The sequence below is a fragment of the Bidens hawaiensis genome, unplaced genomic scaffold, assembly GCF_021521415.1.
Source record: "Bidens hawaiensis isolate Kalapana, Puna unplaced genomic scaffold, B.hawaiensis_p1.1 tig00015206_1, whole genome shotgun sequence".
Taxonomy (NCBI): Eukaryota; Viridiplantae; Streptophyta; class Magnoliopsida; order Asterales; family Asteraceae; genus Bidens; species Bidens hawaiensis.
The window spans coordinates 2,060-28,570 of NW_027492352.1; the positions used below are offsets into that span (position 1 = coordinate 2,060).

The following is a 26,511-nucleotide window of genomic DNA, read 5'->3' on the forward strand; positions in this document are numbered from 1 at the left end:
GACCACTAATATCCGGGCTCTTCTACTTCAACTCCTTCCTTCACTTTTTTCGCTCATTCGAGCATGACATAAAGTGTTAAATCCAAATCTAAAATAACCTTTTAGGATTATTCCAATCAAAATTCAACAAACCGACCGACGTCACATAATGAGCCCAACCCTGTCAATCCAAAAAACAAAAACGGCCCAGAATGTGGCTCACAAAAAACACCCACACCGGGCCCACCATTACATTACGTCATCACACTGCTTCACAACATATATCATATGTAAAGTACTGTTCCAAAACCAGATCTTTCTCTTCTCATCAACAACAAAAATGAGTACACCAATTTCTTATTCTCGTTTTCCATCCAATTCACAAACCCTTATTAAAACCTTCAATCCATTATCTTCTTCACTTACCGCTCTCAAACCCACAAATTATCATCTCAAAACAGCATCACGTACGTTTTTGCACAAGAAATTGGTTCGTGGTTTTAGGTGCAATTGTAGCACCACGCCTCCAGGTAATGTTAAGTTTGATTTTGGGTTTTAATTGTTTCGATTAGTTTCTGAATTTGAATTTATGGCAAGCTTTTAGTGTACTTGTCGGTAGAAATATTGGTTGTAATTAGTTGGAAATTTGGGGCAAGTTTAGTGCACGTGGTTAGGTTTTTGAGCTCGGCTCGTTTATTATTTGTTAGTTAATTTGTATTGAAAAGACTACGTCTGGCCAGGCCCAGTTAGAGAGACCAAAAAGTCTAGCCCAGTCCAGCCCAACAATACCCTGGGCACTCCAGATAAAACCTAGGGTCAAGGGCTGACCTGTCCTTGTCAACCTGAGTGCTACAAAGCTGAAGTGGACCTGATCTTGGTGGGAAAAGAAGGTCCAATGGATAATGACCAGCTCCCTGTTGAAGTCAAAGGGCCAGCGGATAATAGAGGGAGCCCGAAGAGTAACAGTCTATAGGGAGATTCTCCCTGGACCCTATATATATTGTATACATTCCTTTTGTAATGCCAAGTTCAGTAGAAATGAAATAATACACTCACTTTGCATGGTCATCAAGAGTCACCTCACACACTAACACTCGAGCACTCATAATCAAACAGTCATATCAATTGGGGTTTTTACATTCTTATCTTCCTATTGGCTTGATCATCATTCTTACTAAAACCCACCATCGAACTCTCACACAAATCATGTCCGGTTCAATTAGGGTTTCAACATGTATATAGCATAAGATATATTATTTAGCTGTTTTTTTGATAATTTTATACATAATAATAATTAGTATAAATGTTTCTGTTTAATATTTTAAATAAAAGTTATACCAATAATAGGCTTTAGCTCGATAAGTGAAATTTGGGCTCGTTTAACAAACGAGTTTATGTTTTGGCTCGAACTCGTTTAAGCGTGAGTCGATTCGAGCTTTTAACGAGCCAATCATAAGTACATTACGGGCAGCTTGACTCGTTTACGCTCCTAGATATGCGTTATGAAAGGATTTGACTAGTTTAAACTTTAAACATGCCTAGTGTAAGCTACACTTTACCTGGTCCCATTGGTTAGTAGGGTATTAGTGGGTCGAATAATTAGAATCAAGAAATGACGGTTTTGATCATGATAAAAGTTTGTGATTTATAGGTGACAATGAAAGTAAACAAGTTTTGGATGCATTTTTCTTGGGGAAGGCTTTTGCAGAAGCACTAAACGAACGTATTGAATCAACTGTGGGTGAGTTCTTGAGTACAGTCGGTCGGTTGCAAGCTGAACAACAAAAACAAGTACAGGAGTTCAGGTGCTAAAGATTTTAGTTTATAATTTCTAAAGTCTAAACTAGAAGGTTGTAGTAGAGTTTGAACTTTCAAGTGTCAAACGGGCCGAGTGTTATTCAAAGTGTGATTTTAGTGCATAGTTTTCTTTTGAATTGTATTATTCAAGATATCAGATTATTATTGAAATGATGTAGTTTATGTGATCACATTTGACGCACTAATTGTTTATAAGAAATATTATTTTTTTTGGATAAAAAAATGTAGATTATAATTCTTATAAATATGTGGGCTGAATTTGTACTTTGGGTTAATATGCAGGATGAAGTGTTAGAACGGGCTAAAAAGGCTAAAGAAAAAGCGGCTCGTGAAGCCATGGAAGCTCAAGGCCTGGTTCCGAAGTCCACTGCATCAAATAGTTCTTCACCAACTGCTAGTGAACCTACAATTGTTTCTGCAGCTGTTGACGAGGCTACAATTATTGCATCTCCGTCTAGCTCGGATTCTAAAGATGAGAGCCCGAATAATGGCAGCACTGATCCGCTTTTAGGAATATCGATAGATGATTAAGATAAAGGTGTGTGGTTATATTGAATGAATGTGTCACAGTGGTTCGATATTTGCTACTAGTTTTGGCTGTTTGTGTTAACAAATGAGCTGGGATATTGGTATGGTGATGAAGAGGTAGGTCCCAGCAGAGACCAGTTGGTCCCGCAAGACTCACCTTCAACAGGGTTGTCTGCGCAAAGGCCATCTGCTCCCGCAGGACCCACCATGCTCATAGAATCTTACGCGCAGTACGCAAGCTGTACACGCAGGGAAAGCCTCCCAATGGTGAAGTACCCCGCCTGTTCCCGCAGTTGCGGATACAAGCCATCAGGGAAGGCTACCCGCAGACAGCAGGGCTACACGTACAAGACTAGCTACTTCAGCAGTCACATGAAGGCATGAGCAAGGCGGGAACAATCCCGCCCAAATGAGCCAGTCTGATTCTGAAAGATCTTTTGTACCATACCTACCAAGGTATGGATAGGACAGACGATCTGACCAGAACAGCCCATGAGCCAATCACAGGGTGACAGCTCACCGACAACAGTACGAGGAGGAGCACCCTCTAGTACTGTTTGTCACTATTAGCCGCTGCCTACTCACCAACCCTCACTGTGGAGCAGGCGCAGCCTACAGTTGGTGGAATAGTATTACTGTTGGCCGTAACCTATTCACCAACCAGCATGGCCTGCGTACAATCCACAGTCAGTGGGACGTGCATGGTCTACAGTTGGTGGAATAGTGCAGCCGACTTTATTACTGTTGGCTGTAACCTACCCACCAACCAGTATGGCCTGTGCGTAATCCACTGTTGGTTGAACAGGAATACTATTCAGCCGGCTGTACCTTCTAGAAAACCTACCTTCGGCTATAAATACTCCAATATCTTGGAATGGTAAGATCATCTACTATCTCGTACAACTTACTTGATAATTGCTCTAATAGTATTCATATACTTTTATATTCAAAGAGCAATATAGACTGATTCTCACGCCGGAGGGTGGTCACAAGGAGGAACCCCCCCCTTCTCAGTGACGAGCTTACGGTGTCTGTTTTGCAGGTTCCCTAAAGTACAACTTACTCTGCTGGACCTAACCTTCGTGGGAAACATTATCTAGCCCCCAGATTATCCATAATCTGCCCGGGGTCACTTAGTGTTTCTTCATTGGCGCCATCCGTGCATAAAGCTAGAACTACATCTTTCTCCAGTTTTTCAAAACTTCCAAGATGACTAGAGAAATTCCGGTAACCACAACCCCAGCCACTGGGGTTAACACCGGCAACACAATGTTTACAAACACTACCCCAGCCACCCAAGCTGGGGCAAGTGAAATACATTTTACGAACACTACCCCAGTCACTCATGTAGGGGCAAGTGGAGTAAATATTCCACTGGGATTCACTGATGCCCAGCTGGAAAAACGACCTCGAGCCCCTCGCCAAACACTTGATCAAGTGAAGGCATGGGCCGAGGCACGTCAAAGAGAATTTCAGGCTGAGTTGGACGAACGCTTGCGTTCAGTCCAACAAGCTGAGGAATTCGGTAGTACTCGCCAGCACCTCAACATGAGTAGTGAGCACGAGTACTCAGACGGCGAGGGGGAAGACTCCGACACCGACGCGAACCCTCGCCATAGGGCGAAAGGGAAGCGTAAGGAAACGGATCCCCAGCCAAAAAGGAACTTTGGGGAAGCATTCCAACCAGTCACGGAAAAAAGTTCTCGCGACTTCTCCAAGGCCTTTAGACCTACTGCTACAAACGCAGGAAGGTCAAAATTTGCAAGGGACATTGCAGAAGCAATCGCCCCGAGGAGTGCCAAACAAATGTCCAACGTTGGCACATACGATGGTCTATCCGACCCAGATGACCATCTGAACAGGTTCATTGCGGGGGCAACCGTCAGTAACTGGACGGAACCCACGTGGTGCTACATGTTCCAGATGACTCTGGTAGGAGCAGCCAGAGCATGGTTCGACCGTTTACCGGTCCACCACATTTATGACTGGGCAGACTTCCAGAACAAGTTCAGTCAACAGTTTAGTCAACAGAGGAAACACACTGAGGAGCAGTGGACGATCCTCAACTGTGTCAGAGAAGAGGATGAATCCTTACTAGACTTCATCACCCGCTTCAACTCCAAGAAGGTGAGTCTGGGCAACATCAGTGAAGACCTCGTTCGCGCCGCTTTCATTCAGGGCGCTGAATACCCAGAACTCATCCGCACTCTGACGGGTAAAGACGGTATGCCATCCACGTGGGATGCCATAATGACGGCAGCCAAGCGCTTTGCCGAAACAGAGAAACAGCTGGGAAGAGATCTCCCCCACAATACAAACCTCTACACGCAGAGGACAAGGGAGAATAATGTAAGAACCGCCCGGCTAAACAAAAAGAGGCGGCAAGGTATTTGGCAGTCAAGGATAAACTTTGACGCCCCCTCAAGCTCTCGCCCTCTGGTTGGCGGAAGGGACAAAACGCACCCTTTGAACCGAAAAAAACCGCTGGACGCCACTCACCAAGAGCGTCACGGAGATATTTGCCACGGAAAAACTGCCATGGCCAAAAGCTCCAGTGATCCGACAGAAACCCAATGCGGATCAAAGCAAGTCTTGTGACTTCCATGGGACAAAGGGCCATAGCACTGAGGAGTGCACATCCTTGAGGGACATCGTCGAGACATTCGTCAAGGATGGGAGGCTCGCACACCTCGTGGCATCTATCAAGAAGGGAGGAAGGAACGACAACAGGTACAGGGGTAACGGACGGAAGCCCGTCGACATTAGCATCAACATGGTCCATGGTAAGGTCAGAGGAAGAAAGAGACCAATGACCGAATCATGCGCATGGAAGGAAGCAGAAGTGCGCTTCCCGCGAGTGCCGGGAGGCCCAAACAAAGAAGGCCCCATTGTCATTAAAAGCCAGCTGGGGCACTACATCACCTCCCGCACCCTCGTTGACAATGGCGCATCGTCGACAGTGATGTACAGGCAGTTCTTCGACAAGCTCGATGATGAAGACAAGGAACGCCTGGAGACGGTCTACGCTTCAATGGAAGGGTTTGACGGCAGCATGAACACTCCCTTGGGCATCCTATCTTTCCCCGTCACTCTCACTGATGGGAATTATTCACGCACGGAGGATGTGGATTTTGTTGTGATGAAAAAACCACATCATACGTATGACATCCTATTCGGGAGAGACGGGATGGCAAGATTCAACGCTGTGGTATCCTCAGTCCACGGCATGATGGGATGGCCAACAACTGAAGGCGTAGCGATGATCACGGGCATTCCCCAGGTATGCATCGCATCTGTCTCCTCTAAACCCAAACCGAAGATGGCCAAACAAACCATCACTGAGCCTGAACAGTGGGCATTCAATGGGAAATATCCCGATCAGGCCGTTACCATTGGCCCGACAATTGTTGATCCAACACGCACCTTACTCAAGCGCTTACTGCAGCGAAACGCAGACATCTTCGCGTGGACACCAGCCGACATGACTGGTGTACCCCGGGGAAAGGCAGAGCATAAGCTCAAATGCGATCCGGCCGTAACGCCGATCGTACAAAAGCGCAGAGTAATGGGGCCCGAGCAAACCAACGCGTGCAGAACCCAAGTCAAGGAACTCCTTGATGCGGGCATCGTGCGCGTTAGCAAATATCAAACATGGGTTGCAAATCCCGTAATGGTACCGAAGAATAACAAACAATGGCGCATGTGCATAGATTTCAAAGATTTGAATAAAGCATGCCCCAAAGATTGTTATCCGTTGCCAGAAATTGATCTCAAGGTGGATTCGGTGGCACCATTTCGCCTTAAATGCTTCTTGGATGCGTATAAGGGGTACCATCAAATCCACATGGCTGTGGATGACCAGGACAAAACCGCCTTTCGGACGCCCGATGGCACATTTTGTTATAAAATGATGCCGTTCGGACTTAAGAACGCGGGGTCCACGTACCAACGACTAATGGACAAAGAGTTTCACGCCCAAATTGGGAGAAACTTGGAAGTCTATATGGATGATTTGGTCATCAAAAGCCCCGAGCCAGAGACGATGTTGAAAGACATTGAGGAAACTTTCAACACGCTCAGAAAGATAAACATGAAGCTCAACCCGAGCAAGTGTTCATTTGGGGTGGAAGAAGGGAAGTTCTTAGGGGTCATTATTACTAAAGATGGCTTCAGAGCGAACCCTGAAAAGGTCGAAGCCATTGTCAAAATGGAATCACCTACCACCATAAAACAGGCTCAAACACTTAATGGACGACTAGTCGCGCTTAACCGCTTTTTGGCAAATCATGCGGATAGGTCGTTCCCTTTTGTGTCAACACTAAGAAATTGTTTAAAGAAAACGCACTTCCGCTGGACACCAGAAGCGGAAGCAGCTTTCCAGGAGATTCGATCACGCCTGATCGAACTCCCAACACTCACAGCACCACAAGCGGGAGAGGAGTTGATCCTATACCTCTCCGCAACAGATAGAGCAACCGGGGCAGTCCTGCTTGTAGAACGAAAAGGCATCCAGATGCCAATCTATTATGTTAGCCGCGTGCTGGCAGACGCGGAAACCCGGTACTCTACCCTGGAAAAACTGGTCTTGGCACTTATACACGCTTCACGCAGGTTGAGACGATATTTCCAGGGTCACCCAATCACTATTCTCACCAACTTCAAACTCTCAAATGTTCTAGGCAAACCCGAGTTATCGGGACGCCTAGCCAAATGGGCAATTGAATTGGGAGAATATGCGATTCAATACAAGCCGAGACCAGCCATTAAAGGCCAGGTCCTGGCTGATTTTATTGCTGAAGTCCCCGCTGCGCGGGAGAAAGAGTGCCAGGAGGAGGTTCAACCCTCCCCAGCACACGAAATCGATGAGGTCTGGCGACTCTATACTGATGGAGCAGCTAGTAACGAGGGTTCAGGCGCAGGGTTAAAATTAACAAACCCAGCAGGCCAGGAATATACTTATGCTATTCGGCTGGATTTCCCAAGTACGAATAACGAAGCTGAATATGAAGCATTCCTGGCCGGATTGAGGATTGCGCGTAAAATGGGTGTAAAAAATTTGGAAGCCCATGTAGATTCCATGCTAGTGGCAAACCAAATAAACGGGACGTACACGGCTGTAAATGACACAATGGCCCTGTACCTTGCCCAGGCCAAAGCCATCATGCGCGATTTTAATGATTGTAAAGTGATACATGTCAAGCGCAGCGAAAACAAATCTGCGGATGCGTTAAGCAAGCTTGCATCACTGGCCTTCACCCACTTGGGTAAGGACATCCGCGTGGAACTCCTCGAAACACCATCAGTCCCGCACAAGGAAATTTGTGTCATCCAAACCGGTACAGAAACATGGATGACCCCAATAATAAAATACCTTGAAGCAGGAACGTTACCAGAGTCGAAGTCACAGGCAAGAAAACTACGCTGTAAAGCACTGAATTATCAGCTGGTCAATGACACCCTTTACAGACGTAACTTTCTTGGCCCATTGTTAAGATGCGTGGACAACCAAGATGCTGACTACCTCCTAAGGGAGGTTCACGAAGGCATCTGTGGAGTACACGCAGGCCCCCGCGCTGTGGTAGCCAAGCTAAACAACGCGGGATACTTCTGGCCGGGTATGCATATGGACGCGTTGGCATACATCAGAAAATGCAGATCTTGTCAGCTTTACGCACCCAACACGCATCGCCCGAAAAATGAACTTGTTCCTGTCACTTCCTCATGGCCATTTCAGAAGTGGGCCATTGACGTGACAGGCCCATTTCCAACAGCAGCTGGGAATGTTCAGTTCCTAGTGGTGGCCATTGACTACTTCACCAAATGGATAGAAGCGAAACCTTTAGCCCAAACAACCGCAAAGCATATCAAAAAATTTATTTGGGAATTTATTATTTGCCGTTTTGGACTTCCACAGAATTTGGTAAGCGACAATGGCACCAACTTTGCTGACAAGAAGCTACAGCAGTGGCTGAAAGAACTTCAAATCACCCACACCTTTACCTCAGTGGCACACCCGCAAGGTAACGGTGAGGTAGAAAGAGCAAACAAGAGCATCGTCGAAGGCATCAAGAAAAGACTCTTGGAACACAGATCCGGCTGGGTGGACGAGCTTCCGCACGTCCTTTGGGCAAACAGAACGCTGAAGAAGACCAGTACGGGAGAAACCCCGTTCAGTCTCACTTATGGCACTGAAGCCATGATCCCAGTCGAAATCGGTTTACCCTCACCAAGGGTCTTAATCCAACCAGAAGACAATGATGCGGAAAGACGGTTAGACCTTATGCTAACCGAAGAGCGCAGAGACTTAGCCGCCGTGCGTGAAGAAAACTACAAACGACAAATGCAAAAGTACTACAACACGCGGGTAAAACTCTGCAACTTCAAGGAAGGAGACTACATACTGCGTAACAACGAGGCTTCGAACCAACAACGCCCAGGAAAGTTGGCCCCGATTTGGGAAGGGCCATACATCATCAAAGAAGTTCTGGGAAAGGGCGCGTACCGGCTCGAAAGGCTCGATGGCACTCCCATCCCTAGAACATGGAATGGAGCTCAATTGCGCAAATGTTATATGTAGATCAATTCCAACTTGTAAAGAAAAGGCCTAGAGCCACTTCTAATGGAAATGATTCTCCTTTCACGATGTATTGATAGCTTGTAACCTATGAACTTCCCTTACGGGAAGAAGTAGTTGCGTGTGGAAGGCGGCAATACCCGCATAAACACAACGCCAAAATGTTAAAGTTCCTAAGGAAAACCTACACGCAGGTCAGATGTAGGTAAAGTTTAGCCATCCTTGGAAGTGCAAGTGACGGTCTTACCCGCACAATCACGAACAAGGAAGCCAAACTTAACTTACCGTCTACCACGTTATAAGGTTAACTTATGAACACTAAAAAAAAAAAAAAAAAAAAAGGACAAGAAAAACCTACACGCAGGTCAGATATAGGTCTAAAGTTAAAGCCATCCTAGTAAGTGCAAGTGACGGTTACACCCGCACAATCACGAAAGAGGGAGCGAAAACTTTAGTCCATTATCAACCACGTTCAAAGGTTTAACTTAATGCCTTAGAAATTTTGAAAAACCTACACGCAGGTCAGATAAAGGGTAAAGATTAGCCATCCTACCAAGTGCAAGTGACGGTTTTACCCGCACAATCACGAAGGAGGAGGCGAAACTTTAACCCATTATCAACCACGTTCAAAGGTTCTTATTCTAAGCACTTGGGAAATTGTTAATTTAAACTAAGTATGCAAGTCATAAGTTTATAAAGCAAAGAACCCAAGGAAATAACAATCTTATACGCAAAGAGATTAATATTTCACAATCAATTACAAGGGCTGGGTAACTACCCGCCTAAAAGAAATCTATACAAAGCTAAGTCTATCCTAGCAGCGGGAAGGGATCTTCAGGATCAGGCTTCAGGGCCACCTCCGCTTGGGCCAGCACCATCAGAGCGCGGCTGCCCAAGGAAAGCCTTAAGGATGTTTAGCCCATCATCAGCAGCAGCGACTTCATTCACCTTCTCCACCACTGGATGCGGGAAGGCAGCATACTGATTCACAGCTTGGTCATAAGCAGCTTCAGTATTAACATTGAATAAAGGGAAGTTGGAGGGCGGAAAGCCTCTCTCAGCAAACCCTAGACCAAGCAGGAAGCCAGTCTTCTGCCCATCCTCATGAGAAGCGTTGAGGGCTGCGCTCATTGCATCGTCGTAAGAGGTCTCTGAGAGGACCTGACGCACAACCTACAAAAGAATACTTAGAACATTTTCTAATTACAAGCAGAAAGCGTAAAGAAAAAGAGGATACCTGAGGCAACGCTTCTCGAAGCAACCATTGGAGGGTAGCTTGACTTTCTTTACAAGCACGTTCGGCTCCGCTTTTATCAAGGTTGGCAAGTTGAACTTCCTTGGCGGCAGCTTCTTCGACGCTTTTGAGTTTCCTTTCAGTACGGTCAAGCACCCCCCTCTGGTCAAGGATCTCCTGCAGCTTCTTGGCATCTTCCATTGCCAAGGCGTCATGAGCATGCTGAAGAGCCTTTAATTTGCATTTAAGCTGCTCATTCTCTTCGCGAAGTGGCTCAGCAACAGCTTCAGCCTTGGCAGCCCTCTCAGTTGAGTTTCGCGCAGTCTCCTTGGCCAGCCGAAGCTGTTCATTCACAGCTTGGGCAGCCTTGGAGCAGGCCTCGAGTCGCGCCTGGACTTCAACCTCAAGGGCCTTGAATGCCTTCTCCTTCTCGGCTGCGGCAGCGGCCAACTGCCGGTTCTCCTCCCGAAGAGCCCGCGCTTCAGATATATCTTTGGCGCGAGCTGCTTTTAACTTGTCGTTTTCACGACAAAGCAGCTCGACGCGGGGCTGCGTTCGGGCCTGGAGAACCCGAAGCTCATTGGTTAGCCTACCCTCTTGGTAGCTAGCCATGGCTTCCCCCAACGCACCATGAGGAGCAGCGTGGCGAGCCCAGTCCACGCACTCCACAGGGGTGCGAAGGGTTGTTCCTCGGCGTATGTTCCATCTTGGAACATACACTTCATTGGAATCCGACACTGCAAAAGAAACAAAGGCAGTTAGGAAAAGATGATAAAAATATGTAAAGGAAAAATAACCCTACGTACCTGTAGGGTCAATAACAGGCCGATAGCCGCCAAACCCATCACCTGAACCTAAAGGAAATCCATCCAACAGGTCAGGCAGACGGGAAGGTGGCATAGATCGGCGGGAAGCCTGGCGCATACCTGAAGGTCCGGCCGTCGGTGCCGGTGGCGCAGGTATAGTGGCAGCCGCTGTGGTAGCCATGGTTGGCGCCACCTCCTCAGCAACAGTAACCGCCGGCTCCGTGAAAGATGCGGTAAAAATTGCACTCACGGCCGGCGGAGACACCTTCTCAGCTGGAACAGCCTCAGGAAGGCTGGAACCAGCGGAAGCAGGCGTAGACGCCTGGGTCGATGCCTCGGGAAGGCTGACCGAGCCTACCGTCATTGGCGGGGGAATACTTGCTCCAACTCCACCCTGGAATGCGTCAACATCCACACCTACACAAGCAAAAGTGTTAGAAAAATTTATTTTAAACAAATCTAGACAAGAATTATGGGGGTACTTACGGGGTTTCTTGAGCTTGAACGCACGGACGAGCGGGGGCGAACCCGATGGAGCCGGCCTCTTGCCACCAGTAACCGTCGTTGCCGCTGCCTCCTCGGAGGTGACACCTGCAGCCTCCGGAGCGGTGGTCTCTTCACCACCGGGCTTCCCCGCCACCTCTGCATTATCTGACTCCGAGTCAGATAGGACTACCGGGTCGGCCGTAGAGGCCACCTTCTCCTTGCCCTTCGCGACGGCAGCCTTTCTCTTCCGCACCAGTGGAGGACCTTCTGCGGATTCCTCAGAAGAAGAAATGTCATGAACTCCAGCAGCAGGCACAGCTTTGAGAGGTTCAGGGTGGAAGATAGGCTTACCTGGCCGACGGTGGCTCAGGATCTCTTGGCCTGGCGGGTAAACCTCCACAAACCGACCCGCAGTCTGCTCGAGGATGGGCAACTCGTTCTCGTCCAGAGCACGAGTACCCATCCGCGCAGGACCATCTTCCTCCCGCGGATTCAGGAGCGACTGAAGATCGTTACCCTCTGAAATCAACAAAAAAGTTAGAAAAAATCGTAGTCAGTAAAAAAGAAACAAGACATACCATAAGGGGTAGAGTTCGAACCATATTCAAGGACGATCGGAACCTTATCCGCATTCGCCGCCTTCCACACCCGGCTCATCCCCAGCATCACCATCGCCGACTCCGGAAAACGAAAAACCGGGGACTGGACCCGGGATATCTTCGAAAACCATTCCGCCTCCTCGTAGTTAAGGGCGGGAAGGTTCGGAAGCGCCTGGCCATTCTTAAACTTCATGGCGATGGGGACGGCGCGAGCGGATATGAAGAAGAACTCTCTTCTCCATGAGCGAAGACTCCGCTCGGTGGTACAAATCTTTAAACCCTTTATACGGGTTGTAAGAGTGTACCACCCCTGGATGCACCTCCAAGTGTAGAAGGTCATCAGACGGTCAACAAAGGGCTCAAGGCCCAGTATCCGGCACACCCACTCAAAGTGCCGGACCTTGGCAATGGCCATGGGGTGCACCTCTGTCAGGTGCACACCGTGCCTCTCCAGGACACGGTACACAAACTTTGTCAACGGAAACCTAAGGTTTCCATAGACAAAGAATGCAGCATAAACCCCGATCTTGCCACTAGGGGCATCGTACACAGTATGGTGGGGTTCAGGAAACTCAGGCTCGAGAGACTCGAGCATGAACTTCCTGACGATATACTGGTACAGATCGACAGGAAGAGAACACTGGCATTCGCCAGCAGTCTTCTGATCATCAGTATCATGAGAAGACATGGTGGAAAAAAGAAAAAGATTTCAGAGTAAGGCTTTACTGAACAGAAAAATTTGCCGGAAATTACTTGAGAAGAAGAAGAAAGGTGAAAGTGTGAATTACAGATAACTCTCTTCCCCTTTATATAGTAATCGCAATTAATGCGGTGAATTTAATGCGGAGGAGAGAGAAATCAAAGGTGCAATGAAACTATGACACGTGGCAAAAAGCAGGCTGGCAACAGCTGTTGAAAGGACGTGTGCCAGTAATTTCGCGGCCACGCGCCAGAAAAATCACGCCCACGCGCCTGAAAAAGCGACTGGAATGACCATGTTCTGTCACGTCACCATAACTTCCTGCACGTCCTGACAGTCAGAAGAAACTGACGCGCGACGTTTCAGAGGTTTGGACTGTTCTTATCTTTTCACCAACTCTTCGAATTTCAAAATTCAAAATTCGAAAATATTAAAAAGTAAGCGGGAAAATCCCCCCTTACCTTGGCAAACAAGTAACCGTAAGACGGATGCGGGTACAGTGTTAAGGCGAAACCCTTCACACACCTAGCACCCGCAGGGAATTGAAGCCAAGAAAACCTTGGCAAACAAGTAACCATAAGACGGATGCGGGTACAGTGTTAAGGCGAAACCCTTCACATACCTAGCACCCGCAGGGAATTGAAGCCAAATATTCCTCGGCAACCAAGTAACTATAAGACGGGTGCGGGTACAGTGTAAAGGCAAAATCCTTCACATACCTAGCACCCGCAGGGAATTAACGCCAGGAATACCTTGGAAGTAAAGTAACCGTAAGACGAGCGCAGGTACAGTGTTAAGGCAAAACCCTTCACATACCTAGCGCTCCGCTGGGAATTGAAACCAAGAAGGATCTTCTGGGCAATGCTTGCGGAAACGGAAATAACATCCCCGCATAGCGGGAGCGTCGAGAACTACGTTGTTTGAAGCTCCAAGATGGAATTGGTGGTCTTAACATAATTGATCACTATGTTCGAAACTACCAAAACCTCATGGAAAATACATACAACTGGGACTCAATGCTCCTGACTTGCGAGGAGGTTACAGACCTACCCGCATCATACCCAAAGACCAAGCAGGAAACTCGGGCATTTCTGCAAGTGACAAGGACTTCCCATGGAAAACCTTACAAAACCCTTTTCAAAACCCTTTGCTTAAGTCCAAAAGTTCACCTCACTTTATTAAACACGCATGAGAAGAACATTGGACTGGGGGGACTTGAAGAGGTAGGTCCCAGCAGAGACCAGTTGGTCCCGCAAGACTCACCTTCAACAGGGTTGTCTGCGCAAAGGCCATCTGCTCCCGCAGGACCCACCATGCTCATAGAATCTTACGCGCAGTACGCAAGCTGTACACGCAGGGAAAGCCTCCCAATGGTGAAGTACCCCGCCTGTTCCCGCAGTTGCGGATACAAGCCATCAGGGAAGGCTACCCGCAGACAGCAGGGCTACACGTACAAGACTAGCTACTTCAGCAGTCACATGAAGGCATGAGCAAGGCGGGAACAATCCCGCCCAAATGAGCCAGTCTGATTCTGAAAGATCTTTTGTACCATACCTACCAAGGTATGGATAGGACAGACGATCTGACCAGAACAGCCCATGAGCCAATCACAGGGTGACAGCTCACCGACAACAGTGCGAGGAGGAGCACCCTCTAGTACTGTTTGTCACTATTAGCCGCTGCCTACTCACCAACCCTCACTGTGGAGCAGGCGCAGCCTACAGTTGGTGGAATAGTATTACTGTTGGCCGTAACCTATTCACCAACCAGCATGGCCTGCGTACAATCCACAGTCAGTGGGACGTGCATGGTCTACAGTTGGTGGAATAGTGCAGCCGACTTTATTACTGTTGGCTGTAACCTACCCACCAACCAGTATGGCCTGTGCGTAATCCACTGTTGGTTGAACAGGAATACTATTCAGCCGGCTGTACCTTCTAGAAAACCTACCTTCGGCTATAAATACTCCAATATCTTGGAATGGTAAGATCATCTACTATCTCGTACAACTTACTTGATAATTGCTCTAATAGTATTCATATACTTTTATATTCAAAGAGCAATATAGACTGATTCTCACGCCGGAGGGTGGTCACAAGGAGGAACCCCCCCCTTCTCAGTGACGAGCTTACGGTGTCTGTTTTGCAGGTTCCCTAAAGTACAACTTACTCTGCTGGACCTAACCTTCGTGGGAAACATTATCTAGCCCCCAGATTATCCATAATCTGCCCGGGGTCACTTAGTGTTTCTTCAGGTGAACATGTTAAGTAAACTGATATATAGAATGAGTAAGAGATTCCTATATTGGGAGTCTTAAATGTGTTATAAAAGGGATTATTATGATTTCGTTTTGTGGTGAGAAAAAACTAATTAACCAAACAGAAAACGAATTAACTGTTAAAAACTGTAGTGAAATAACCGATATAAAATAATAACCGGACAGAACCTGGCTCCATTCTTGAACAGCACTGAACCGAACTGTGGATTATATAACTCTGTTTAATGTTAAGTAGTATAATGTTAAATGTTAAGTAGTTTTATGCCTAGTATAATGTTACAAGTGCTATACAAAACAACTTTTATTAAGACCTTTAAAATGAGTTAAGACATGTTTAACAATAGAGACCATGCTAAAGTGCTAAACTAAAAACATACTCAATTATACAACTCAACCCAGTAGGCTAGCTGGGCAGTACCTGATGTAACATTTAGGGGGTGTTTGGGATTCCTGATTTCCATCAATTTATAACTTATTAACTTTTTGAAAAATTAATAATGTGTAAAAGGTGTTTGATAAACATTAAGGACTTATGGTATTTAACTTATGGTCAAGACAAAATAAGAGGATTTTGAAAAGTTATGATTCTCTAACTTATTAACTTAAATGGTATAATATTCCCATTAAACCCTTCACAAATCACAACGGCCACCTGCATCTTAACTTCTCTATCTAACACATGCATCATAACTTCTCTATCTATCGCCTGCATCTCTGCATCTCTTTAATTCTCTCTTTACTTCGCTGTACAACAACCACCTGCATCCCACTGCATATAAACTGTCGATGTATACACAAGATCTCCGCCACCACCATCTTCCTCATCTCCCCTCATCCCTACCAGGTTTGTTTAATTTTTTTGATTTCGTGAAGAATTTCGTTAGATTAACTGCCATGTTATATCTTTCGTATTTTTTGTTCAATATGCTAGAGATGAAAAAAAGTATATAATAGTATAAATAATCTCAAACACTTTTTAAAAAACAACTTATTAATTTTTAAAATAATGTTCTTTTTGGTCATTTTACATGAATAAGCTAAACTAAACACTCCTTAAAAAACAACTTATTAACACAAGCTAATCCAAACACTATATACAAACTTCTTTTTAAAAAGTCATGAGTTTATAATTTCTTTACCCATAAAGTCCTTTTGAACAAAAAGTCATGAGTTTATAATTTCTTTTCACATAAAGTCCTTTTGGACTTAACCCAAACACACAAATAAATAGGTTTAACAATTCATGCTCAATTAAGGAATTTATAGTTTGACATTAAAATAAATGGGTTAGACAGTTCATGCTCAATTACGGAATTTGTGACAGTTTATGCTCAATTCCAGAATTTTTAGCGTGCTGCGTGCATAAATAAAGTACGTTGTTATTTGTATGAATGTTTTTGGTCATTAAAAATCAGAAAATTTAATCAAGACCAGTTTTCCAACACAACCATCTTCGCCATCGGTCTCCTTCACAAAATACCAACAGCTTATGCACTAACGGTTTAGATCATAGTTTTACATGAATTGGAAACCTTATACTAAACGGTAAAGATCATATCAGAACATACAAATATAATTTATAAATATAACCCGATCCAAAAAACAGTCAAACGTCCAAAATTCAAGCAATTTTAGTCCAAAATTATCACATCGCTAGGCAGCCTCGGCTTGCTTAGTCTTCACCATTATCAGAAGACTCAATCTTCTTCTCACCATTTTCGCCATCATCATTTTCTTCTTCATCATCACCGTCATCGTTACCATCATCATCCATTGGATCAGATCCCTTCTTCACGTAATCAACCTTAAAATCATAATCATTCGATTCATCTTCTTCCATTGCAGTGGACTTGCTGGTTTTTCCCTTTTTCTTTTGCTTGCCGGTAACACCACCTTCATCAGCTTCAGGTTTATCATTTTGTGTTTCTGCTGCGTTTTCACCTTCCTCCATAACTTCATCTTTCGTGTCATTTTCCACTGGAGCTATATCATCCTACAAAAAGCAAAATATATATATATATATATATATTTAAGAAATATAAATAGAGTGACAGTTTGATATATTTGTAAGAATTTATACAAACCTTGAGCATTGACTGATCAAAAGCAAGAGGCGCACTTGGTGGAATCTCAACAGGAGTAAACTCGTTTACAGACTTAAGACCGCCAATATATGACGATTCAGTTGCGTATATTTCATCCACATTCAACTCCTTTCCTAATTCTGAAACAATTTCCGCCTCCTCCATTGTCTCACCTTCATTCCTAGTTGGAGGCATTGTATAATATTCAATTTTACCTGAAAAATAACCATCTTTAATTCTCAGGCTCAAGTAGGGTATTCTTGTCTTTTACCTAAGTTTGGTGATACAAACCTTCATTCCAATCATGCAAAATGATTCTTGCAACGGCTTCATTGTCTGCAACGCCACCCTTTTTAAGCTTACCTCTAACATTAGCTACCTTTGAAAGAAAGTCGTCAACTGATGTAAAAGTAGGAATCTTGTACAAGGTTACCAACGTCTCTGCTGGACATAATTTAAGGATTTCTTTCACTGCAAATAAAAAAACTTGGGTTATGTTTTATTTCAAACGAATCACATACAGATGAATCACTTGTTTAAATTACCAGGAGAAATGGGGTCCTTTAGCTTCTCAATTTTATTGCAATTTTTAAGAGTTACAGCATCATCATTCTCTCCAGATTTAAGCATAACAACACCAGGGCAATCTAGTAATTTAACATTCTTGTCTAACTGAACTTCTTGCATGGTTCTTGTGAGACCAGGTGTGGCCCCCACATTGACAACATGGCACCTCTTTAAGCTGTTTATCAAACTGCTTTTGCCAACATTAGGCAAGCCCACTACACCAACCGTAATCGACTTCTTAATCTGCAATAAACACCAGGGCAATCTGTAAAATTAACATTTTCAAGGGTTAACAGTATGTTAACACCAAAAGTTTTTTAAAAACATACCTTGTGACTTCTTGAGTAATTCTTCAGCAGCTTTAAAAGAGTTTCGGCTCCTAAACAGTCACTCGTTTGCATAAGATTGCTTGTCTTTTTAGCAGACTTTGCAGCTTTCCAACCAAGATTAGATTTTTGTTTCTGAGTGCTACACTTGAAAGCAACTGCGGGTAACTCCTCACGCAAATACTTTAACCACTTTTCAGCAGCTTCACGAGGAACAAGATCTAATATCCAATTTTCCAAGCATGTAAGAAAAATTATGAATAAATAAACCATCACAAAACCAGTTTATCACTAAGATTACCTATTTTATTTAGGAGCAACACAAGATGTTTTTCAGGTCCAGCTTTTAACACCATCTTTTCCAAATCAGGGCAGCGGGTCCCGAGGGGATCCCGAGCATCAAGAACTTCAAGGATGACATCCGATGCTTCAATAACTTTGGCCAACTCCTTGTAAAACGGTTTTTCTGAATTGTGCAAAATAAATTTCAAAGAATGATAATTGGATTTGTATTGAAGTTAAAATAGACTATTATGGTTTTACCTGTAGCAGTGGAAATACCAGCGGATTTTTTCTGTCCTAATTCTTTTTCTTTTGCAGAAACCTGCTCGGCAAGATTGGTGATGTCATCACCATCATCCTCTAATAGACCTAACTTCCTGTTTTTAGCCTGAAGTAAATAAAGTGCCATTCAATATGTAAAGCTTAGTACCAAAAGGCGACAAATAATTCTTGCAAACAAAATGGAAGTACCCAAAATAACAAGAATGCAACTACCACCTACAACTAAAAGTGGAAAATTGACGTTGAGTAACAAGTGAAAACGGATTGCATTGTCAAAAGTAACTCAAAACACGTTAGCCAAACACAAAATAGCTTTCCATCCTAAATTTAAACAAAAAATATAAACAATAATATATTTTTCATTAACATAACCAAATCAACTTGTTCAGAAGAATATGTGCTGAAATTGCCACCTTTTTCTATGACAACAGAATTGAAGAACTTATAGGCCCTAGCAGACTTGCCAACAAACTGAAAATTTAACATTTTTGCCAACTAGGGTAAGTGAAAATTCACATATAATGACTTGAGTTTCCCAAGTTACCAAGACAGGTGTCACCTCATCCTTGCTAAAGAACTACCTCTCATATATGTAAAGATCAACCCTAACCCATGTGCAATAACAGTATTCAACTTTTTCCATATTGCTAAAGAACTGCTTCTCTCATATACAAGTAAAAATCATACAACTTAAGAAAGTTATTAGTAAAATATAGCCATATTTGACTTTAAAACTGCTCTTTCTGCCCCCCAAAACAAAAGTTTTCTTTACAATACAAATCTTTATCCACATTCAAACTTCATATATGATATTCCCAAGTTAGTAGGGGTGCAAACGAGCTGAGCCGCTCGTGAACTACTGGAGATCGGATCGCTAAAAAGCACAAAACGAGCCAAACTTTTTTTAGCCCGAGTTCAAGCCTTGTATGAAAAACTCGTTTAGGCTCGTTGAGCCTTAATGAGCCTTGTGTATTTTTAAATTTTACCTCTTCTGAGCTTCTACCTACTAATTTCACACTGCACAGCCAAGCTCAAGCCAAGCTTTGGCTTGGTTAAGGTACTACAAGAGCTCGAGCCAAGCTTAGACTCGTTTTAAAGTTTTTCTCAAAATACATAAAATATGTGTGAAGTAAACTCAAGCTTTAGGAAAAAAAAGCTCTAAACAAGCCAAGCTCGAGCTCCCGTAAGTCAAAAATAATAATTTGTTTAACCTAACAAGTTGGCAACTAAATATGCATATATTAAATTAGCCCTAAAACATGCCAGTTCTCAACATAAACAGTCACAAACCATCCAATTACAACTAAACACTACACATTTCATCCAAACTAACACCATTAACTATATACTTATTACTAATAATAAATAAATTACCCGCTCTTTACGAGCAGCCTTCTTCTGCTCAATCGCCTCAATCGCCTTCGTGCGGCGAGCCTCGAGAGCCTTAAGCTCCTGCTCCTTGAAAGGCCAGTCATTAGGGATACCTGGATCCTTCTCAACCTTAGGCCTCTTGTGCAACCCTAGCTTCTTGGCCTCTTTGGCCTTCTTCTTATGGTGCTCCTTCACCTTCTTTATAACCTTGTGCTTCTGCTTCAATGTTACTCGCTTGCTTTTACTCTCTGCACATCCATAAATACATAATTATTGTTATTATTATTATTGTTATAAGTTTATGGATTGAATTTGAATAGGAGGCATTGATGAATTGAAACTGTGTGCTTACTTTTGCTTCGCTTCGGCATGGTTGAAGGGTTGTGTGCGGTTGAGTTGAGTTGAGTTGAGTTGAGAAGGTTGCAGGGCTTATGATGAAAGCAGATTAGGGTTTATGAGTGAGGCAGGCGGCCCAAATATATGTGTGAAAATGTTAATATTATTTTATTCAAATCAAATATTTATTATGTTTTAGTTTTCTTTCTTTAAAAAAAAAATAACGACTTTCTTGTGTGTTACGTTGCCACCTTGTTGCCCAACTCTGACCATATTACGTTGTTTAAACCAGGCTTACGCTGACTTTAAGTTTGGCTTGGACGTTCCTTGAGAAACCATACCGACGTCAGCCACTTGTCAGTCGTTATATCACCACAAGGGCATAACTCTATGGCGTACATACGGTGGACTAAAACTGGGTGGGCTCGGATTCGAACTAACAACCTCGCAAGGCTTAACTCAAATTCATCATTGTTATAATCTACCAAAAACGATACAAATGAAAATCGAACTTGAGTCTTCATTGAAGAACCAGAACCTTCTATCACTAGCCCACTAAGTAAAGATAGTTGTGTTTTAGTTGTTTGGGATTTTTCAAAACAAATTTATTGTTCTATTTTAAAAAGACATTTTAAAAAAATATGATTTGTGAACAATTTTTAACATATTTATAAAAGACTAAAATTAAAGAGAACATCGTGATTGTCAAACACTTTTTTAATATACTGATTAAAAAAACACCAAATAAGTCAATAACTTTTATATAAACTCGATTAGTTCAAACGGGATGTGTAGTTAATTGTAGGGTGTTATAAAAATGCAAATCCAAATTCGTATCCAAGTTATCTGAAATTCAAATTCGAAAAATTTTCGGATATTGGATATCTGAATTATCCAAAATATATTTTTTAATTATAGAGTAATAAATATATTATTTATAAACATTGGATAATTTTTGAATATCATAAATACTTTTAAAAATAATTCTATAAAAGAAATTTATTATTGATTTTTTATAAGAACTCGGATATCCTTTTGAATATCCAAATCCGAAATTTCGGATATGGATTCAAATAGTAATATCAACTATCCGAATTGTTGGATATTTGAAAGTCATTAATCTTGTATTGAACACTCAATTAAATTAGTTGGATTGGCTAGACTGTTTTATATTAACGAGCTGAAATATTAAGCTCGAACACTGCTTGTGAATGCTTTATCGAACATAGTGAATGCTTTATCGAACCTTAAATCCGTTATAAACCCATGATATCAAGTCTTGTTCAGTTATATCGTTCGAATATTTATTTTAGTTGTACCTTTAAACTTAGGACATATATATCGCCAAGACTTCCGGTGGAACTATCTAGTCGCTTTACCCGTCACCCGTCTTCTCGCTATCGCCCTTATTTATTTTAAGGTGAGTAATCACATCCCCTTTTTCATATTTTTGTTTTGGGGGGCATTATGCGTATTAGAAATTATTATCATTATACTATTAAACTCAAACCAATTCCATTATTTGTGTGGTTGTGATATTGCTCGATTAATGGTTGACTGCTATATGAATTATGTGTTTACAGCTTTTATGGTTGGTTGGTATCTCATCTTCATCCTCATAGTATGATCATACGTCGTCCGAGTAGACGTGTCCGTATTCTAGTGGCATGATCGAAAAGACACATCTACTTGTTTATATTAATTAATGCTATTCACATACACAAGGACTTGTTTATTTCTCAATATTATTGTTATATTTACACCAAACTGTGAATTACTCGTTCAACATGTATTGTTGACAAATTATTTTTACCCATGATGCAGGTTGTTATATGAAGTTAATTGAAGTGAAGAATTAGTTTGGACTTTAGGCTAAAATTATAAAAGTTAATTGTGTATTAGTTTTTTTTTCATTTAATATACTGTGTACGATTGTTGTGAATAAATAAAATTAGATAGTGACACTTATTATTATTATTATTAGTGTCTTTGAGCTATGATACAAATATTGTCGCGCTCCGGCATGTTCCGCTGTTAGGTTGGGGTGTGACAAAAGAGATTTGTGTTGTGTTGGGTTGGGGGTGGGGGGGGGGGGGGGGGGGGGCGCAATTATCTGACTTAGAATTTGTAAGGAGAAACGAGGACAATACCCATAGGCTTTACACCAAGTTTTGTTAATGCGTCGGGATCCAATACACGAGTTCAAGCTTTGGGTGACTAATCACACTTTTGAAGTTGATCAAGTAATACTTCATTTGTCAAGGAACCATACTGTCAAGAAATTAACACATTCATTTTCTTTATGCAATTCGAATTCGAATTGTTTACCCTTATCTGTCTTCTCGTTGCATCACTTGACGGACCTAGATCTTCGAGCTTGTGATATCGACCACAAACCTATATTCAACGGATTTAGTAGCCTTACAAGCTTAACCTTAAACGATGTACGGATTTCTAGAGAAAGTCTTCTACATCTTTTATCTAATTGTCCATTGCTTAAGAGTTTGTATCTGGTAAGTTCATAATTGTATATTCATTATCATGGGTTTTCAAAACTTAATAGAATATTTCAAATTGATGCAGTTTGTACATGTAGAACGCTTTGAAGATCCCGGTTATGAAAGACCAACATTATGGAACTATTCAAGTGTTTACTTACGGTTGAACATCTTACCATTTGGACTTCTTCCATTGAGGTAATATTTGTCCACATCGTATAAAATGTAAAAACAAATTATTAAAACTTTGGTTGTTAGTTGTTGTTTTGGCCTACGATCGTAGTCGTTTGTTCTAGACTCGGTTCCACAAGAGCTTCCAACCTCACTAATTCACCTAAAACACCTTTGTTTCAATGGCATGGGTTTAGCTAAAGACAATGGATTGCCTTTTCTTTGTGTTTTGATAAAATGCTCCCCGAACTTGAAGGAAATTGAGCTAGAAGTGAATAGCATAAGTCCATCTTGTTTTCTATTTGTTTTTATTCTTTTTAATTTGATGCTAAAATACACTGATACAACACTCTTGCTGCAGATTTATACTATTGGTTTATATGTAGAGCCGGTTAAACTAGAACATAGAGCCGGTTAAACTAGAAGAATATTCAGTTATATTTGGAAAATATTCGAATATTTGGTTGGAAAATCTGAATGAATTGGAGATTGGAACTTTTACAAACTTACGGCGCCCTGAGTTAGAAATTGTAAAGTGTATCATGGCTAGGTCACCTGATCTTAAGAAGGTAACATTGCTAGCATTCATGGGCAACAAAGATGAAGAGTTGCAAATGTTAAAAATTCTCTTAAGCGCCCTACGCACATCACCGGTAGAAATTATTGTTAAGAATCAATTTGATCTCAATTACTTCAATGATTTTGCTAATGGTGATTGGAACACTTAACTTTCTTAAGAATCGTTGTTGAGATTTATGATGATAATCTTGTTTTGGTACGTGTTTTTGTGTAATATTATTTTTTATGTTTAGTCTCTTTGGTTGAAATTGTACCGATGTTAAAAGGGTCCAAAAGATTTTCTTGGACTCGGTTGCTGTAACAATATATATGGTCTTTTGTATGCCATGAATTTTGAAGTAAGGTAATATTGACATAAGATAAGTGACTGATAAGTCTGAGTGGTGTTAGTGTTTTTATCTTGTCTTTTAGGTAAGGGAAAGGGTTAAATTTTGGTTTTAGTTTCCGGTGACTATTATTGTTCTCTAAATACTTTAATTATTTAAAAAGTAAATAAAATATATATTTATGCTTGATATAAAAATTGAACTTAATTAATATACCTTTTTAAGTTTTTTTGAACAACTTTGGTTAGAAACGATCAACTAGCAAGACACTAGAGGCCATAAACAAAAACAACCCATTAAAAACAGAAATTACATCAATATTTTCAGCCTAAAGATTTGAATGAGGATCTATGATAACTAGACACCATGATGGCCTTTTTTCTTCACATATAACCTCATTTCTCGCTTTCCAAATACATCAACAAGCTGCTATGATAATTCCTTGTAGAACTCTCTTCTTATGGCAAATTGGCCAGATTTGTGAAAATAAAGAAGATAACGAACCGAGAACACGAATATGAGAGGAATGTGACACTGACACCATGAACTTATATTGCATCAAACTCGATTGGCAATGGGACAAGCGGTGAACAAGTGATAAGCATTTTCTAGAACTTTGGCACAAAGAGCACAATCAACCGAGTCAACATGAATATTCTTATGTTGTGGCCCAACCCGGGTCGATAACCTATCCATCACTGCTTTCCATATGAAAATATTAACTCTCTTCGGAACCCAATTACTCCAAGCCAATACAAACGACGTGACTGAACCAAATGTGTTAAACAAAAACTTTTTAATAGACGCCACCATGAATTTTCCATCAGGGTCTTCAATCCAACACACCCATCCTCGTTATCTGATTAGATCACTTCCTGTAGTAAATTAACCAACTCCTCCGACTCTTTAGTTTATACTAAATTCAAAGATCTACGGTTCCATTTCTAAGACCAAGACTGAGATTGCACACCAAAACAATCCACCACCTGTTAGGAACAAAGTGCGCAGCAGAATAATCGATTCACAACGAACACACAATAACAAACGAGAAAATATAAAGAAACATGAACATGGTGATTTATAGTGGCTGAGACAACGAGACCTTCGTCCACTCTCTGCAACTAGGGAGCTTATTATTATTTCAGTGCACATTTTACAATTACATAGACAAGCTATTTATTGAGACTAATATATAATTTAAGGGTTGGTGAACAAGAAAACCAACTGGGCTTTCTAAACATCCAAATAAGAGGCTACTGCATGTCGATCGACGCATCAATCCAAAACCGGATTGCTTTTCCATTTCTTATTTTGCCTTTGATCAAGTTACCTATATTAATGTTTGAAAATGCAAGAAAGTTCTCCATCTTTGCTATTGAATTCCAAGCAGCTAGTTGACTTTTGGTGTAAGGAGGAAGTATAGGCCAAGATCTGTTGTTAGAACTTAGAAGCATGCAATGACATGATGACCTTTCTCCAAAGTGCATTGTATTTGGTTCGTTTTTAACATACGCCGCCACCACTTTGTTAGAAGGTCAATACTTGTATCCCTCAACGGAATGAGACCTAAACCTCCCACCTCTTCGGGAGAAGTAACCCGTTTCCAACTAACCCAGTTTATCTTCTTTTTATCTACGTCCTCCTATAAAAAGGTCCCATGTTTCGCTTCCAACTGATTAATTAATGATGCCATAGAGGCTTTAGATAAAGAGAATAAATAGATTGAACGGGTTTCCATAACCTCTGTGCATACACACGGTTTATAAATTTTTGTTTAAATTTTTAATTAAAAAATTATTCTTTGGAACGGTGGATTTAAGTAAAAGCTAGCACGAAGCTAAAAAGAATAACATACAAAACAAGGGAAGACGACACACAAAGACAGAACCATTACAAAGGAAAATCAACAAAACACATCTACACAATTTCTCCAATTTCAATTAGGGATGAGAAATTCGGTACCGGTACCGAATCGATATTAAAGTTTTGAGTTTCGGGATCGGTACGGTACCGGTATTTCCCAAATTTTACCTTCAATAATGGTACCGTACCGGTACCGAACCGAATATTTCGGTACTAAGAATTGGTAATTTTCGAGATCGGTATTTTCGGTACCGGTACGATACGGAAATTACCCATAATTTTAACGAGTGAGATGAATAAACATAAATTACTTATATTCAACACTTCAATTTTGTAATAAAAACAAAAGCTGGGAAAATCGAAATTTCGCCTCACTCACCGCTTCAGCCTCGATTCTTTAATAAAAAAACAAGTTATACAGACGTTGACTTTAAATAAAATAGCCGTTGACTTTTGTAACCCCAAGGAACACTTAGCCATATTTAGATCTACACAACCATCATATGTCCCATTATACCTCTTCTCTGGTAAGTGGTAAAACTAACCTGAGTTTTAAAACTTAAAAGGCTAAGCAATTGCTAGTTTAAATAGTACCGGGGATGAGCACATACCGAACCAGGTACTTTCATACCTAGCTACCTTTTGAGGTTTTGGGATCGGTACGGTAAGGTAAGGTACCAGTGTCTTTTTCCTTTAATACCGGTATCGTACCAAACATTTTCGGTACTGAAACCCAATATTGACAATTTTCGGTATCGATATATTTGGTACTGGTACTGATGCCGAGCTCATCTCTAATTGTTAAATCATATAGTTGGTTCTAA

General features: G+C 42.0%; 2 protein-coding genes across 2 annotated transcripts; one reads left to right on the forward strand and one right to left on the reverse strand.

The window, feature by feature from the left end:
* Positions 1–314: 314 nt before the first annotated feature.
* On the forward strand, positions 315–2,414 carry LOC143548620 (uncharacterized). Its single transcript, XM_077039728.1, has 3 exons — positions 315–509; positions 1,631–1,782; positions 2,077–2,414. Exons 1-3 carry the CDS (start codon positions 320–322, stop codon positions 2,326–2,328), a joined length of 594 nt encoding a protein of 197 aa, XP_076895843.1. The 5' UTR covers positions 315–319; the 3' UTR covers positions 2,329–2,414.
* Positions 2,415–16,406: 13,992 nt separating this feature from the next.
* LOC143548642 (guanine nucleotide-binding protein-like NSN1) lies at positions 16,407–20,310 on the reverse strand. Its single transcript, XM_077039746.1, has 9 exons — positions 20,267–20,310; positions 19,918–20,162; positions 18,523–18,649; positions 18,281–18,445; positions 17,983–18,200; positions 17,632–17,896; positions 17,378–17,557; positions 17,087–17,301; positions 16,407–16,995 (listed from the first exon to the last, which is right to left on the reverse strand). Exons 1-9 carry the CDS (start codon positions 20,283–20,285, stop codon positions 16,675–16,677), a joined length of 1,755 nt encoding a protein of 584 aa, XP_076895861.1. The 5' UTR covers positions 20,286–20,310; the 3' UTR covers positions 16,407–16,674.
* Between the last annotated feature and the right edge of the window lie 6,201 nt (positions 20,311–26,511).